We start from the raw sequence: 10,052 nt of genomic DNA on the forward strand, positions 1-10,052 counted from the left end.
GTGTGTGTGTGTGTGTGTGCGTGTATCTGTGCGTGTGTGTGTGTGTGTGTGTGTGTTTGTTGTTTAGTAAATATATATATACATATAAGAGGATATGTTCGTTCATCTCCACTTACATTTCTTTAAAAGTTTTTGGAATGCTATTAACCATACAAGTCGAAGTCTGCATGCCAACGTCACACATCAATGTCACCAACTGCTGTCTATCACCACGCAAAACTCTCACTTACACCGCTGGCACACCAAAAAAAATTTACAGCAAAAGTTGTTAATGTATGTGGCTGTGGGACTCAGCTGTATAGCTGCATGTGTACACTTTTAATAAATATCGACCTACATGTCTGTATCCGAACCTGATCGCATGGATTCGCTGGGTGAGCAACTAACGTTTCTACTATCTGATCTGCCCATACTATTATCGGTGTCAATACCACTCTCCACTTCCTTGTCTAAGAAAACTGGATGGACTATTGTACGGCCCCACATATCTCTTTGTATTCTCAGATCCTTTCCATATCCCCTACTCGTATCCATATCTGTATCTACATTCTGAGCGAGCATCTCAGCTAGGGACGCTTGACTGTTGGTCTCACTCTCTAGTGTCTCTGATATTAGAGTTTGTTGCGGTAAGCGCACATGTTCCCGGAGATCCATGTATGCAATGTCACCACTGAATCCACTCTGCTTCCTCCAACGAAAGCTCGGGGCTTCTGCATGATCTACGCGTCTATTTATATCGTAGGCATGATTGCTGCTATACACTTTCTTACCGCTTAGAGTGCAGTTTGTTTCAGATGATTGACGCATGCACTGTGCCATGTGTACACTGCCTAGACTCGGAGATTGATTCTGCACACTCTGATTCTCATGCTGCGTGCTCGTTTCTTGGTCCATACAATGTGTATTAACATTGGGGGTCACACCAAACACATTATCATATCTGGTGGTGTGGCCTACGCTATTGAATCGTCTGAGATTAGTCACGCTGTCGCATACCAGCAAGGCACGATTGGATATAGAGCGCTTACGCATCTGCATCTGTAGAGTGTCCTGTGTCCGTGCACGCGTGTGCGGAACATGTGTGCTGATAGCACGTGCGTGATCTACATACTTGCGAGACTGCTGCCGCTGAGGAGCTGACTGTTCGCTCGTGTAGGTACTGGACAACTCTTTTGGCGTCGACGCTACACTAGCGTTAGACGCATAGGTAAACCGTCTCAATTGGTTGCCTCCAAATTTGGAATCTAGCAGTTCATCTTCCTGCTCTGAAACGCAGCCGCTGAGGCCGTCACTCTCACTGCCGCTCAGATTGTCCTCTCCCATCTGGTCCTGATTCACGCTACTTTGCACATCCATATCCACATGTACATGTGCGTGTGTAACCGCTTGTGCTATTGCATGCACTTCTCTTTGTGCATTAGCATTCACGTGCATGGTCAGTCCATCCATACTAGAACTAGAGTCCTCCGTATCTATCTCCGTTTCTATCTCAGCTTCAGTGAGAACAGGGAAGCTAGTCTGGCCCATAAACAACTCTCTACGTAGTTCTTCAATTTCTTCGAAGATATCTCGTATTTGTTTCGGAGTCTTTTGTGAACGTTTAGCGAAGGGTCGACGATCATACTCACTAAAATAATGTGTGTATTTCTCGTATGTTTCATGTACATGATCAGGGCCTGGATCGAAACGTACTCGCTTCTGCTGTAGTTGAAAGTGTTGTTGAGTATCCGCACTTGCAGCTCCTACCACTTGCAATTCTTCGCTTTGGAGTATCCATTGCCTTATTGATGTTTGTGGTGGGAGGAAACATGTTCCTCCACGATCATTATTAGTCTGCACGAATGTGTTCATATCTGTATGGTAGACTTCATTCATGGTATGTATTGTACTTTAGATACAGCTTTACCTTGCACATACAATCTAGAACCGAGTGAGCGTTGCAAGATTGTACGAAATCGGTTATTGGATGTGGCGTCTCGAACTTCGTATCACTTCGTATAAAAGTGTTTGGCTATAAGCTGCAGACTATGTTTATCTAATTTAGTCTATTTACTTGAGTATTGTTATCAAATCTGGGATGGTCTCGAAATGAGAGATACAAGCAAGTCTTAGTGTCGGAGTGAACTAGTGACGAGCGTTTGTGCATAGCCTCTTCTTGATAATGGTCTGGAGCTCTAGCAACCCCACCGAATCGATTCCCGCATGATATTCGAGATGGTGCTCCTGAAAACCGCAACCCATCGGCCTTTTGCGATTCGACAGCCTAGGTCAGGGATGAGGGATGTGTGTTGCGAGCATGTGAATAAGTTTATGGCCAATCGCTGAAAACTCCGGAAGTCGTGACTGTTCAGTAAAATTCCGAACGTGATGTGTGCCTCCGAGCTTTACTGTCTGTTTTGCAGTCTGCAGCCATTAATTAAGTATCGAGCACATGTATAATTGTAAATATATAATATAAATACACGTAAAAGTGTAAAATACACTTTGTACATAGAATTATTGATGTGAATACATATTTATTTACGTTCATTATTCTTCCACTCTTCTCTTGTGATGTGTATACACAGAAGAGAGAAAACAAAACAAATCTTGGAAAACATTGAGATATTTCTAAAAATAATGGAACATAATAGATCGTTGATGTAAATCATATTGTATTTACAAAATGTATGTAGATAGATGCATGATTGCTATAACATTTTTTTTATAACTGCTATTGATTTGAACTAATATATACAGATATTAGATATAGTATACAAAGAGGAAATTATAAGCGATGTTTCGACCAACCAGTACACTGGAATTTACTATAGTATGAATTGTGTACTTCTATTGGACAGAGATTTACTGGTTTAGTTTTTACCTTAGAAACGTGGTGACTATAAATAAAATCAACCGTGAATCACCCTATAAAATTAAAGTTTTTTTTGTCGGTGTCATCACTATTCAGTATTCACTATGTACTCAATTATTAGTCATACATACAAAAAAAAAATGCTTTTTTAATATTTTGTTTTAGTTTAAAAAAACAAAACAAAACCACCCGGATTTTTATGTTGCTTTGAAATTTGAACGAACCGTCGAACCCCGAGCCTCTCTCTACTCAGTACTCTCTCGAGGCCGCCCTTCTACCTCTCGCTAGTAGTAGAGTAGGTCCTTGAGGCGAGTTCCCCCATGTTCTGGAATGTGAAAATCAAAAGATGCCTAAAAGATGTCTGCCAGTTTATAAACCTAAGTCCTATCGGACAATTTACTGTAAAGTATAGTTTTGAACCCAAATACGGTTGCTTTGAATTCTGTACTGGTAGAAGAAGGTTGGTATGCGCCAGAGTGGCTTTACACCCAAACCCCGCAAGTGATCCTCCGCGCTACGCTAAATGGCGGAATATCTGACAATATCAGTTTCGAGAGTGGTTGCAATGTTGATCTGCTTTAGGAAGCTCGCTAGGGTTTGGGTCAACCATTTTGCTGCATATTTACCAAAACTGCCACATCGATTCCATCCTGTAGTACTCGTTCTAGTCATTTTAATGGATAGCTTTATGAATATCTTTACAGCTAAGGCTTCTAGTAAACTTTTTGAAAGCCCGGCACGTACGCAGAGAGTGGCATGTTCGCTTGTCTTTGGTGACTAGCAACAACAACCTTAAGGTAGTAGAACAAAAGTATTGTGACCCAAGAGTCCGAGACGACTTTCATATTTATTGCGCGCGGTTTTAGATTGAGGTAGTTTTTTTATACTAATTCCGGTATTCCTGTTATATGCGTACACTTTGAGAGTATCGATTGGAATGACTTAAAGTACAAACAAAAACTTCCACGGGTGCAGATCCATCCTCATTCACAACTTTAATGTTCTTGCAGGCACCGCCCATGGCTAACAGTGTCGACATGATAGCTTCACACACACATTCACTCATACAAGTCGGTACCTCGACTGAAATGCATAAGGCATCAACACCAGCTTCAGATTCACTGGAAACTTGAACAATAGAGGTAGATGGACATGTCACCTTCAAAGATGTGAGGGTGACCGAAATACACACATATACTTGGTCATAGGGTTATCAACCTTCGCCAAAGGAGCTCCAGCACAACCTGAACCCATTTTTACTTCACCGACGAATTCTAAATGATCCTAACAGAGCCCCACCTACCCATAGCTACAACATCCGAGCAGGTACCATGTGTTTAAGGTTGCTGATACAGTGGCATCAACAACACACTCTTCCATTCAAGCCTGCATCTCAACTGATTCTACTAGGCTGGCTACGGACGCGGCGTGGTCTTTAATAGGTTATGTTTGCTGGGGGGGGGGGCGTCAGGGAAGTCTCCAACTTTCTCTGTCTCTGGCGTCATGGGGCCATAACCTCCATACTTCTCACGGAGAGCGGCTGTTACTGTGCCAATATTCTGCAAAATCTGTTTGTAAGTGAAGGCGCCGGCAGTCGCGACACGTGAGCAGTCTTCGTTGTAGGGATCTGCCATTCGGTACAGACCGAAATGGGGATCGTAACCTTCCGCCCACTCGAAATTGTCTGTAAGTGACCAATGAAAATATCCGCGCACATCAGCCCCATCGGCCATAGCCCGGTGAATTTGTTCGAGATTTCTCACAACGTGCTCAGATCGTCGCACGCCGTTGTTGGCGGAAATACCAGATTCAGTAATAATTGTTGGCAGGCCAGGGTATTTGTTTTTGTACGCAGTGAGGATGTTGTAAGTACCATTTTCCAGTATTCATAACCCATACTTGGTATCCAGTGATTAGGATCCTCTGGGGCAGGTAAACACGAGCCTATATCGAGCCAAGAACCAGGCATGCAAGGCGTTCCTTGCACGGAAGCAAGAAGGGCAGGTGAGCCAGTGATACCAGCACGGAAATAGTATTGTAAACCAACGAAATCAAGTTTACCTTTCCACTCGGGATGAGATTCAAAGGTACTTGTATTTCTAGACCAGCTAGCATCGAACGTACCATCGAGGATCGACTGAGTAAAGAAGTGATTGTAAACGTACTCTATGTTATTATCCGCAGCTACATCAACAGGGTCGCTGCTGAAGTTGTTGGCGTGAGTAGGTACCCATTCAGCCACAGAAAGCGTATTCCCTGCATTAGCTGCAACTCCATCATCAGCGGCACTGATGGTATCTTTAGCCTTGAGAACGTCATACATCTGAGAGTGAGCCTCAAGGAAGCCTCGGAATACATCCATAAAATCTACCATGTGTCCATCCATCAGATAGCTGTGTCCCGGGGGAAATGCAGCAAGTCCCCAACCGGCCAAAATATAATTGACAGGCTCGCTGATTGTGCACCAATTATCGACAACGTCTCCTAACTCAGTGGCAAGCAACTCTGTGTGCTTAACGAGCGCTGCAATGATGGCGGCTTGATTAGGACCAGCCCATCCACACAGATTGATATCGGTGGAGGTGCAGTCTTCGGGTCCACTTGATGTTGAATTCGCGTGAGCGAAGTCCTCCACCCAAATAGGATTCGAGAAGTGGTGGATGGTCACCATAGGCGTAACGCTGACGGCTTTCATATCAACAATCTGCTTACGATTATGTGCATTAGCATCCCTATCATAACTGGCGTTTGGGCCATTCGGCCAGACGCGACCCCATTCGATGGAAAAAACGGTATGAATTCAGACCCATCGCTTTCATAAGATATATATCTTCTGACGTCATACTGTAGCTCATGGCTGCGTCACCGACAGGGTTCTTCAGCTTGCCCAGACTCCCATCCGCCTCGGGAGCTCCATACCACCACCAGTCGGTATTTGTATTATTTTCTTCAATTTGAGTCGCAGCACTGGACGAGCCAAACATGAAGCCATCGGGTAAGCTCAAGTCACCTATACGAACATGAACATATTTAAAAGTCAGTGAACAGGACTATAGTTTTGGTCAAGCGCTCAAATTGAAGAATCAGTCAAGCCACACATGTACATACCCCTTTCCAATGGAAAATAGATTGAATCACGTATTTGCATGAATTAAAAACGTACCGGTGGCAAGGTGTTCTTCAACGACAACAGCATTGACATTCGTCTTGTTGAGGGGCAAGCCATAGACAACAGCAGCAGCTAGGCACATCAGCACGGGGCTAGATAAGAGTTTTTTTTGGTCATTATTAGATTGTAGTGATTTGTTTGTTTTAACTTTGCAGTTCAACTTTTTATGTGTTTACTGGATCCGAATCATCAAATTTTATAGTTGCGCAAACATTTAAAAAACAACAACACGCAATGTGTCACACTGTCACTGCCGAATCCCCTACAAACTACAAAGTGAAAAAGCTGAGAGAGCGAGAGATAGAGAGAGAGAGAGAGAGAGAGAGAGAGAGAGCGAGTGAGGGTATGCACACTCCAGACCATGTGATGTACTCATCGATTCGAGTCCTTAGTGTGTACGGTGTATGTAGGACATGGGGGTAAAGGTTACGTGCATTTGGAGCGACAGAGATCCCAGATCTCAGATCTGAACGTTTTTCATTTTTGCGAATGACAGATGCGAGAGTAATTATTTATAAATAGTCGTGTGGTAAACCAATAGTTTTGTTGTTTCTACTAATAAATACACGGTAAATACAGTTTTTGTTTTAAAAATAACTTTTAATGTATTTGTATTTTAAAAACAAACATAATACATAGTGTATATAAAAATATATATCATTTTTATAATATAACAAATAAAACAAAACAATTTTGTTTTATTTTATTTTTTTAGGAGACTATGTAGTACATTTTATCAATGTATGTAGTAGTGATTTATTTTTAGAATAGAACTCCATTACTCCGGACTCAAAGTATATATTGAATGAAGAGTAAATAAGAGCCTTAATAAGCAAAAGTAAGTGGTTTTATTGGATTATGTAGTGTATGGTGGTCCTTGGCAAAGTATAATGTATGTATAAGGGCAAAGTATAATGTATGTATAAGGAATAAGTGCAGTCATTACTATCTTGCCTCAATATTTTTTTAATGACAGTCTAACTGTTCCAAACTCTCTAGAAGGTAAACCGTTATGATGCATAGCATGAACGTCTACATCGGAAGCTTCCATCATTATATAATAATTAGTATGGTCTATAGACCATGGCTTCACGCCTCGGAATTCAACATCTGAGCAATTTGTTTCACACGTTGTAGCACCCTGTCCCTATCAGCTAGATTCAGCAGTGCCTCTGGCCATTTGTCCGGATGCCACCGTCGCTGTTCCAACCTGATACGAGACTTGTGCTTTTCCGCTCCCTCAATCTTACTCACACCCATCACAAGTATAGCCTTTTCCATCTCCATCAGCTTTTCGTTTTGCATCGCAGGTGACGCTTGAGGTGCACGAGCAGATTTCTGTTTCCGCTTTGTCATCTCGAGAGGCGTGTCTATAGGATCAACATAAGGCCAGGGAATGCTGTCGTAGGTGAGCAACTTCGTTTCAGCTTCGGAAGCATTCTGTTTTGCACCTACATTTGCCTTTCGCGCACCGACATGAGCATCTGTCGCTGGGACGTCAGGCGTAGTGTCCGTGGCCAAAGAGTGTTGTACTCTGACTGAGACTGTCACGCTATTCCTATTAACAAACTCATTCCACCTGCGCTCGTAGTCCAATCTGAGCTCCGCGCACATTCCTTGACGTTTCTTTAATGTCTCTGCCTCCTGTTCACGGATGATCCGGTCCGATTCTTCGCGTCTACGCTTACTTTCACGCTCTCTATCGTCCACACCTCCACCGTCGTGTACGGACTCATCCTCACCACTATTGGCATGTCCAATACCAGCACCACGCTTCCGATTAGCAAATCTGGCTTTCTCGCGCTGTTCCGCGTCCCGCACACGCTGCATTTTCTGGCGTCTCTCTTCTATGATTGCCTCCATCCAATCATCCGCGCCTGTTTCCGCGTGCGTTCCCGCTGACCCCGTATAACCCTCCTCATACGCATCCATTCCACGAAAACCGGGTTCAGCATTATAATCATGCCCCATCTCGAACATCAACTTCTCATGCCAGTCCTGCCTGTTCCTCTGTTGCGCTACCTCTGTCGGCGACTTGTCCAGTCTCCCCACATAATCGTCGTCTTTGAACTCGCGTTCTAAGGCTTCGTAATACCTCTCCTCGTCTAACCGGCGTTTGTCCTCGGCAAAACGGCGTGCCTCAGTCTCTTTCAAGTCCTCCTCCCAGTCCTGTTGAGTCCACTCAGAGTCTCGTTCACGGGTTGTGTCTGAACTGTATTGTCCACATGACTGCGCACTGTGTCGCCGCTTGTCGTTTGTATCCAAGCAAGCCGCTGGAGGCGAGTTGTATGCTGAATAGATCACAGGTGAAGTGTTCGGTGATGACTTATCCCGTGACGAATCTAATGGTGGATTGCTAGTAGGTCTTGTACCTCCTTGTGCGCGTGCCCGTAGTGGTGCGGGGTGTTTGGATCTTCGAGATCGAGATCTGCCTACACTACCGGAACGGTCGCTGTCAATATTACTCGTAGGTCCCTTATGGTAAGCCGACTCATCGTGCTCAGACCGCGAATCACTCACTCTACGTTTGCTTCTCCTCCCATGTCTGGTGTCCAGTCGGGATACGCTATGCAGCTCTTTGTGGCTGCCACCTTCGCGTGAACTTTCCCCAACGCCTTCTGTGCTACTGTCGACAGATCTACGTCTCTTATCAGGTCTATTTGATTTTACATATTGGCGTGTTTGTCCGACTGTAGCACCGTTCGCAGTACTGCGCGATCGCTTGAGATATGATAGCTCTGGACCAAGCAGTGCATCACACACCGTTCCGTTTGTATTGGGCAGGTCTGTATGTACGCTCCTATTACATACTAAGAGCTCTGCGACCGAATTATGGTGATAGACAAGCGCCATATGCAGAGGGGTATCCTTGTCATCGTCTGTCTGTATATTGGGATTCGCTTTGCGCTTAAGCAGCGCCCGGGCAAGATCTGAATGGCCCCACCTGAGAAGAAACGCGATACCAGATGTATTTGAGGAGATATACGAGTATTAGGACGCATGCACACGTGCATGGGTATATGTAAAAGCATATACATATACAAAACCCAACAGAGTACTATATGCATTGCCTCTATATAATGGCACAAGCAAGGCTGAGTAGAAATATGATTTTAATACGATGGATTAAGTGCTAAAACTCGCAATAAGTAACTCCGATTGCCATAAGAGCAACATACATCAACGGTAATAGTAAAACTTCAATGAAGTGACACATACCTCAATACCAACATATAGGGATTGTGATAACTAATAAATACACAAAAATAAAACCCTGAATATATCTCTATAGATGTCGTACGCGACTTCGTACACATACCGAGCGGCATAGTGCAAGCAGGTGTAGCCATCCCGGTCTTGATCGTCAATACGATAGCTTGCGTGTTTGCGATCCAAACACTTCAGAACTTTGCGCACAGATCCGCGTTCAGCATATTTGAATAACTTCGCTTCCCGCGTCATCTGTAAAGAATGCATAAACCAGGAAAAGGCGGTGCAGTATATTTGGATATTCAGCACGACTTATGAGGATGGACGTTACGATATTTATAAACATATACATGGATGCAAGGTAAACCCGTGTAACGTTCAAATACTGAGAGACAATGTACACAGAAACAAACATATACGTACATCCTGTATAACTTCATGACAGTATCAAACAAGTACGTACATCCTGTATAACTTCATGACAGTTTCAAACATGTACGTACATCCTGTATAACTTCATGACAGTTTCGATCAAGAAAATATGTCTACTTTTTAATTAACAATATAAATACATACGAACAGAAATAATATTAATAATGATAATTATCAGACTAATAAAAATAATAAAAATTTAAAACAATATACTTTATATTTATATTTATATATATATATCCATATATATATAAATATATATAAATATAAATATATATATGTATATATAAATATACATAAATATATATATATATATATATATATGAATATATATAAATATGTATACATATATATATATATACTAACTAAATATAACATGATAACTCC

The 10,052-nt window shown here is 42.8% G+C and overlaps 5 protein-coding genes across 5 annotated transcripts; all 5 read right to left on the minus strand.

Annotated features, from left to right (window-relative positions):
- Window positions 1–279: 279 nt before the first annotated feature.
- SARC_10706 (hypothetical protein) lies at window positions 280–2,225 on the minus strand. The gene has a single exon (XM_014295235.1). The coding sequence runs from the start codon at window positions 1,873–1,875 to the stop codon at window positions 334–336; it is 1,542 nt and encodes a 513-aa protein (XP_014150710.1). The 5' UTR covers window positions 1,876–2,225; the 3' UTR covers window positions 280–333.
- A 2,044-nt stretch (window positions 2,226–4,269) lies between these two features.
- Window positions 4,270–4,587, minus strand: SARC_10707 (hypothetical protein; the record flags this gene model as incomplete). The annotated part of the gene is made up of 1 exon (XM_014295236.1): window positions 4,270–4,587. One exon carries the CDS (start codon window positions 4,585–4,587, stop codon window positions 4,270–4,272), a length of 318 nt encoding a protein of 105 aa, XP_014150711.1.
- A 26-nt stretch (window positions 4,588–4,613) lies between these two features.
- On the minus strand, window positions 4,614–5,549 carry SARC_10708 (hypothetical protein; the record flags this gene model as incomplete). The annotated part of the gene is made up of 1 exon (XM_014295237.1): window positions 4,614–5,549. The coding sequence occupies one exon, from the start codon at window positions 5,547–5,549 to the stop codon at window positions 4,614–4,616; it is 936 nt and encodes a 311-aa protein (XP_014150712.1).
- A 9-nt stretch (window positions 5,550–5,558) lies between these two features.
- On the minus strand, window positions 5,559–6,105 carry SARC_10709 (hypothetical protein; the record flags this gene model as incomplete). Its single annotated transcript, XM_014295238.1, has 2 exons — window positions 5,559–5,864; window positions 6,018–6,105. 2 exons carry the CDS (start codon window positions 6,103–6,105, stop codon window positions 5,590–5,592), a joined length of 363 nt encoding a protein of 120 aa, XP_014150713.1. The 3' UTR covers window positions 5,559–5,589.
- Window positions 6,106–7,112: 1,007 nt separating this feature from the next.
- Window positions 7,113–9,485, minus strand: SARC_10710 (hypothetical protein; the record flags this gene model as incomplete). The annotated part of the gene is made up of 2 exons (XM_014295239.1): window positions 7,113–8,967; window positions 9,343–9,485. The coding sequence occupies 2 exons, from the start codon at window positions 9,483–9,485 to the stop codon at window positions 7,113–7,115; spliced, it is 1,998 nt and encodes a 665-aa protein (XP_014150714.1).
- Between the last annotated feature and the right edge of the window lie 567 nt (window positions 9,486–10,052).

This window comes from Sphaeroforma arctica (genome assembly GCF_001186125.1).
Source record: "Sphaeroforma arctica JP610 unplaced genomic scaffold supercont1.1357, whole genome shotgun sequence".
NCBI lineage: Eukaryota > Ichthyosporea > Ichthyophonida > Sphaeroforma > Sphaeroforma arctica.

What these genes read in the sequence shown, in the direction of transcription:
- SARC_10706 (XM_014295235.1), bottom strand. Translation starts at nt 1,875, where the DNA reads ATGAATGAAGTCTACCATACAGATATGAACACATTCGTGCAGACTAAT.